General features: G+C 42.8%; 1 protein-coding gene across 1 annotated transcript; it reads left to right on the plus strand.

The window, feature by feature from the left end:
- Positions 1–291: 291 nt before the first annotated feature.
- On the plus strand, positions 292–1,022 carry LOC115680391 (uncharacterized). The gene is made up of 2 exons (XM_030604190.1): positions 292–417; positions 468–1,022. Exons 1-2 carry the CDS (start codon positions 292–294, stop codon positions 1,020–1,022), a joined length of 681 nt encoding a protein of 226 aa, XP_030460050.1.
- Positions 1,023–7,209: the final 6,187 nt, after the last annotated feature.

Consider the following 7,209-nt stretch of genomic DNA (forward strand, 5'->3'; position numbering starts at 1 on the left):
TGTCTGGTGAGAGAACCCTGTGAGAATGAGCAGCCGAGGAAGGGGGACAAGGGGCCGATAGGGTTCACGAGCTAGAGCTGTCGTGGATCACAGAGTGGATGAGATTTTGAGGGTACTTGCAGAGATTGGAAACTTGATGGGTAGGCAGACTCAAGAACAAGTTGCTACTATTACTACTAATACTGAGGCCGTTGTTGCCGCTATCAATAGGGCTAATGGAAATAATGGGAATAACGGAAATAATAGGAATAATGGTAATCATGGGAATGGAATCGCCTTATGCACCAACTGATGGAGCAGTTCTTAAAGCTGAAACCGTCCAAGTTCAACGGGAAGGGAGATCCCGAGACTGCTACTATCTGGGTTCAAGAATTGGAGAAAGCCTCTACACTGCTGGAGTACACGGAGGAAGAAAAGGTGACCCTAGTGGTGTATCAACTTCAGGGTGTAACAAATGATTGGTGAAGGCCACCCGAGGTAAGGTTTTTCCTATAAGCACGATCCCAAATTGGACTGCCTTCGTTGAGACCTTCAATGGGAAATACTTCTCTGAGACTGCACAAGAACAGAAAATGGCAGAGTTTTTACAACTTTGTCAAAACCAGATGACTCTGGATCAGTACGAGGCGGAATTTGCAAGATTGTCTAAATTCGCACCAAGAATGGTGGAAGAACCTATGGACAGGGCGAGGAGGTTCCAAGATGGACTGAAACCAAATCTCTGTAGTCAGTTGATACTCCTGAATCTAAGGGACTATAATGAGCTCTACAAGAGGGCTCAAATGGTTGAGCGGGACATGACAGAAAGGACTGCCACTTCTAGATCGCAGTACGCGCCGGCTAAGGACAATAGAAACTTTGGAAATAAGCCTATGACTGGGAATAGGCGATTTGTCCCTCCAGTGAGAAAGAACTTTAGAAAGCTGAGCTACTACTCTAACGTTGCATGTCGGTCTTGTGAAAGGAGGCACGGGAATAGCCCTTGCCCAGGTGGACCTGGAGCGTGTTTTGGAAGTGACTAACATGGTCACCAAGTGAGAAACTGCCCAAAATGACAAGCTAGGCCGCCAATGCAACAAAAGCAACCACGGGTAAGACATCAAGTGGAAGCCGCCTTGCAGAATAACCAGGACCGACTGCAGGTGTAACATCCTCAATTTCAGTTCCTAGGAAATGGCTATGGTTTAAGTTTGGTAGTTTTCCAATCGGAACTAAATTTTTTACTCTTGTTTTGGAAAGCCTAATTTCGGATCCTTTGTACCCCTTCATTTTGTTATTTTTGCGGAGACTTTTGTGATCCGAATTTCCAAACACTTTCTTCTTGAAAGTTTCTCCAAACATCTTAAAGTTTTACATACTTTAATTTCAGAATTTTTTTGGAGTTGATATGAGTGGTACGATGGCCTGATTTTCGGACCGTGTAAAACTGCCCCAGAATTGATATTTCGGTGATGTTCACCCTTTCTTTATTTTCTACAAGCTTTTCTGTGCCGATTTTGGAAACGTTTCCTTCACAAAAGTTGTTGATAACTTCTTTTTCTCTAACGTATATAAATTTGGGAATTTTTCGAGATGATTTGGATTCGGGACAGAGCTTACTTTGAGAAACAAGAATTCTGTTCCAATAAACTATTTTTAGTCTGTCTTTGAGCTACTAAAAATGGTGTTTACAGAAAGATTCCGAATCTGTGTTCTTCACGAGAAATGTTTGTTAAGGCCTTGTTTATGACATATTCAAATTTGAGAATTTTCGGAGTCCATTTACTATATTTTCAAGTCCGATTTCGTGAACAGTGCAAAGCTGTCCGGTTTTGTCAGATTTCAAAGATTTATCAATTTCTATATGAGAACGTTGGAATCTCAACTTGATGTCTTTTGGTGATATTTGAGGACATTCCTACGCCGAACCTTGGGTTGATCGAGATTATTATGTGTGCTTATCATGGAAAACCCTAAGAAAATCTTGTGATTAAGTATGGCGCGGGTTGTGGTTTTTGTGCCAATTGGTCTATTTCGCGTGACCCGATTGGGCCGAGTCATTTGCGTGAGAATTTAGTAAATCCAGAAGACTCTAGGGAGTCCACGGTCTGGAAATTGTTAGAAGAACCTAGAAGCCTTGACCAAATCAAAGCTTATCCTCCAAGTTTCATTAATTGGTTTAGACTTTTAGGTCATCTTCATGATGACCCTTATTAATTAAGGTAGACTTTGGTGGCCCTCCATGATGACATGCATTAATGGTCTTGAGTAGTGACCAAGAAAAGTCTTCTATTAATAAAGAGAGAGAGAGAGGGGAGTTGGCCAAGAAGAGAGTCGGCCAAGAGAGTTGAAAGAGAGGAAGAGATAAGGATCATTAATGGCTTGTATTAATTGAAGTTAGACTTTGGGGCACATCATCATGACAAGCCTTGAATGATTTTTGACTTTAGGGACCCCTCCATCATGACACACATTAATGGCCATAAGACTTTAGGGACCCTTGTGAAAATGACATTTTTGTCTCTCTTGACCTTGGCTTGCTATATGTAAAGAGGAAGAGAAAGAAAAGCCTCACGTGAAGTTCCCCTACCCCCCCTCCTCCTCTCTCACGCCATCCTCCATTCTCATGCCACTCTCAAGCCATCACCGTCTTGTTTCTTGGTTCCTTGCTTCTTGTTTTCACACCAAGTGAAAGAGAGAACGAGAGCCTCACCACCTAGCCCTCATCTTCCTTGTTGTGCGGCCACATAAAAAGCTCACCAACTAGCCCGTGCCTCTTCTTGTTGTTCGGCAACTAGGGAGCTCAAAGTCGACAACCCACCTTCCACATGCTCAAGCAACACGCCAAGAATCGCTCGAGAGTCATTAAAGTTCTTGTGTTCTTCACACGTAACCCGTTTCTCTAGTTCTTGTTTGAAATCATTGGGTAAGTGAATTCCTTAATATCGGGAAAGGATGTTGAGATGCGTTGTGACGTGGTTTGCTTGGACCGTTTCTCGGTTGTTTGGTTGGTCGTAGTTGGTTCATTTTCTTAGTTTGATCATGTTTCATGTTTGATGTTGTTTGGAGATAGAACCGAGCCTTGGTTGGTAAAGTGTACATGATGTGGCCGTGCATGATGTTCTCTTGTTTGAACTTTGCTATTGATCTGCCATCGGTGCGGGTGTGGTAAGGGCCGACTTATGTTAACGGCGATCGATATATCCTCGCTTGATATTAGTGTTTTCACTTGCTGAGTCTCCCCGACTCATTCCCCGTTGTTTCCCTTTTTCAGGTCCGTAGGATGGCATCTCCCCCAGCTCGTGTTGGCAATCCCGTGGAGTAGAGAGCCGAAGTGCTCACCGTGATGGATGACAGAGAAGACCGCGCCTACTGCCGAATCACGACGCTTGCGATGTTCGATGTGGGCCTAACGGACCTGGTACCTCATCCATACGTGGCGTGGTATCGCTATGTGGACGGAGAATAGGTTGGATCCCTATGGGGGTTCAACGGTGCTTTGGCGGTGCGTGCGGGCTGGCTCCGGGATAAAGTCACAGGTGGGATGTGAGATGGCCAGGCGGACGGGACCGGGGTAGAGGTGAATAAGCGAGGAGCGAGAAGCCATAGTGGGTATAGGATAACCCAAGTCAAGTTTTGCTATTCATAGTGCGTGTGAAATATGTGTTATTTGCTAAGGGCTTGTTAAAACATGTTTGCATGCCCTGTAAACATAAGGTTTATTCATGATGCTGCTTGTCTAAATTTCCGCTGTTGTTCTAAACGTGATTGTCCCGAAATTATGCTTCCGCTTGTGTAAAGAAAGATAATAATAAATGGGACGTCACGTTAATGACCCCGAGGTGGGGGTGTCACAGCAGGCACAATGAAGGGTGTGCGCTATAGCTGGGAAGGAAGCGAAGGATTTGTCTTAAAGGTCTAAATGCGACGTGTGATAATATTTGGTGTATTACAAGCAATTTTTGAAGTTATAGATTGAATGGTCATGTAAGACGTATAATTGCTCATGGTGAATATACGTAATCAGTTTATGGATTTCGAAATTACTGATGATATCTTTTGACAAGATTTTGATGAATGAGTTATCGCTTGGAAATTTCGGATTTTGTAAAGAACCAGGGTGATTTGTTTTGAGAGACCGTTGGATTGAAATTTGATGGTTTGGGCTCTGTCTTTAAGGTGTGGAGAGATAGTTATCTTGTGATTAACTTATTGGATGAGGGTTGCCAAGGTTATTCGTTAACCATGATTGACTAGCTAGGTAAGGAATCAAGGCTAGAGGACATAGCCGAGGCGTGTAATCTTCTCGATGTCTTTGCTCAGGAATTAATGGGATTACCACCTAAGAGAGAAGTGAGAGTTGTAATTGAGTTGGCCATGGGACAGAGCCAATCTCTAGAGCGCCCTATAGGATGGTTTTGTCAGAATTAGAGTTAGAGGTGCAGATGCAAGAGTTGTTGAATAAGGGATTTGTTCGCTTGAGTGCGTCACTGTGGGGAGCACTAGTGTTGGTTGTAAAAAAAAAATTGGTTCATTGCATGGGTGCATTGACTATCGGCAGTTGAATCAAGTGATCGTCAAGAACAAGTATCCGTTACCAAAAATAGATGACTTGTTCAATCAACTGCAAGGGGCTTCAGTATTCTCCAAAATAGACTTAAGAACGGGCTACCATCAACTAAGGATTAAGAAGGAGGATATACCGAAAACGGCCTATCGGACGAGATATGGACATTACGAGTTACAGTGATGCCATTTGGACTGACTAATGCCCCAACTGCCTTTATGGATTTAATGAATCGGGTTTTTAAGGAATTTCTGGATCAGTTCATCATCGTTTTCATCAACGACATTTGGCTATATTCGAAAAGCCCTAAGTAGCATGAGCAACATCTAAGGATGGTTCTACAGATCCTAAGAGAACACGCACTCTATGCCAAGTTTAGTAAGTGAGAGTTTTGGCTAAATCGGGTAGCATTTCTTGGACATGTGGTTTCTGGAAATGGAATTTCAGTGGACCCAACAAAGATTGAGGCAATTACGAATTGGTCGAGACTGACGACAGTGACAAAGGTTTTGAGTTTCTTAGGCTTGGCAGGGTATTATCAAAGATTCGTGGAAAGGTTCTTCGCGATAGCTACTCCTTTGACGCGTCTACTAAAGAAGGAAACAAGGTTTGAATGGACATATAAATGTGAGAGGAGTTTTCAGGAGCTTCAGCACAAGTTGACTACCGCACCCGTGTTGACAATATCGTCAAGTCCCGGAGAATATGAAATCTACAGTGATGCATCGCTAAAGGGATTATGATGCATGTTAATACAGCATGGAAGAGTGGTTGCATACACATCACGACAATTGAGGCCTCCGAGCTAAATTACCCAACGCACGATTTGGAACTTGCGGCTATCATCTTCGCGCTAAAGATTTGGAGGCATTATTTATGTGGAGAAAGCTTTCAAATCTACACAGACTATCAGAGCCTAAAGTACTTATTTTCCCAAAAGAAATTGAACATGAGACAATGTCGTTGGATGGAGCTTCTGAAGGATTATGATTGCGATATTCTGCACCACCCCAGAAAAGCCAATAAAGTGGCGGATGCACTTATTCGGAAGTTAAGCATTGCGCAAATGATTTTTAAAGAGTGGACCCTACTCGAAGGGGCGGAATTCAATTTTGAGGTAAGTCGCCTCTCGAGTCTGTTAGCTACCTTGAGTATTGAACCGAAGATTCAGGTGAGGATTAAAGTATTACAATCTACGGACCATGAGATTCAAAAGATTTTGAGTATGGATACAGCTAAGAGGAAAACCGACTTTCAAGTGTCCGAGGATGAAATCTTAAAGTTTCGTGGATGTTTGTGCGTGCCCAATGACGCGGATCTTAAAGAGGAAATATTAGCAGAAGCTCACCGTAGCAACTATAGCATTCATCCGGGCAATATGAAAATGTATCAAAACTTACGTCAGCACTATTGGTGGAATGGAATGAAAGTGGATGTAGCTAAGCAGGTTGCCAAATGTTTAACGTGCCAACAAGTGAAGGTGCAACATTGTAAGCCTAGTGGATTATTGCGACCATTGGAAATTCCCGAATGGAAATGGGAACACATTACTATGGATTTTGTCATGGGATTACCAAGGAGCCAGAGAGGCCACGATTCAATTTGAGTTATCATCGATAGATTGACTAAGTCAACATATTTTCTGGTAGTGGAAAAAGATTTCGCAATGGATAGGTACGCCGAGCTATATATGCGACAAATAGTCCAGCTTCATGGAGTGCCAATTACAATTACGTCAGACAGAAATCCTAAGTTTATCGCAACCTTTTGGAAAAATCTTTAGACGGCTATGGGGACAAAGCTACAATATAGCACGGCCTATCATCCGTAGACAGATAGTCAGTCTGAAAGAACGATTCAGATGCTCGAGGACATATCACGAGCTTGTGTAGTAGACTTTAAAGGAGGTTGAGAAGAACAGTTACACCTCATCGAGTTTGCCTACAATAACAGCTATTAGCAAAGTATCATAATGGCACCTTTTAAGGCGTTGTATAGCAGATCTTGCAGAACTCCAGTTTGTCGGGATGAGGTTGGTGAAAGGAGTATAATGGGTCCAGAGTTGGTTCAACAGTCAATCGAGGTAGTTAAGATTATCCGAGACAAGCTTAGACCACTCAGAGTCATCAGAAGAGTTATGTGGATCGGAGACACAGACCTTTGGAATTTCAAGTGGGCGATCATGTCTTCCTTAAGGTGTCGCCAATGCAAGGAACCTTCCGATTTGGCAAGAAAGAAAAGTTGAGTCCAAGATACGTAGGTCCGTGTGTAGGATAGAGCTTGCCTTTCATCATCCTAACACGCCTAATTTAGCATTCTCAGCACCACATGTCATTCATTAAATCGTCTGACTAGACAAATTTCAAAGGAGATTGGTGACTTAGATAGAAAAAACATCATGCAAAACCTCATTTGAGAAAGTTTGAACATTCCATCAACTCACCGGTTCATCACAAGTGACCTTGCAATTTTTGGATAGACAAGCCATTGTATCATGAAAGACTTGATTACCACAAAGACACAAGCATATATGCAAAAGACCAAGTGTTAGGTCAAAACTATTGGGTGTTGTGCCTTGTCCCTCTTTGAAAGGAGAGCTCAGAGAGGTTCTCTACAAAGATTTGGGACTCTAGATCTTTGACTAGTCACCCATTCAAGTCCGT

The sequence above is a fragment of the Syzygium oleosum genome, unplaced genomic scaffold (genome assembly GCF_021117445.2).
Source record: "Syzygium oleosum isolate NSW1041296 unplaced genomic scaffold, Sole_v2.1 Sole_v2.36, whole genome shotgun sequence".
Classification (NCBI taxonomy): domain Eukaryota; kingdom Viridiplantae; phylum Streptophyta; class Magnoliopsida; order Myrtales; family Myrtaceae; genus Syzygium; species Syzygium oleosum.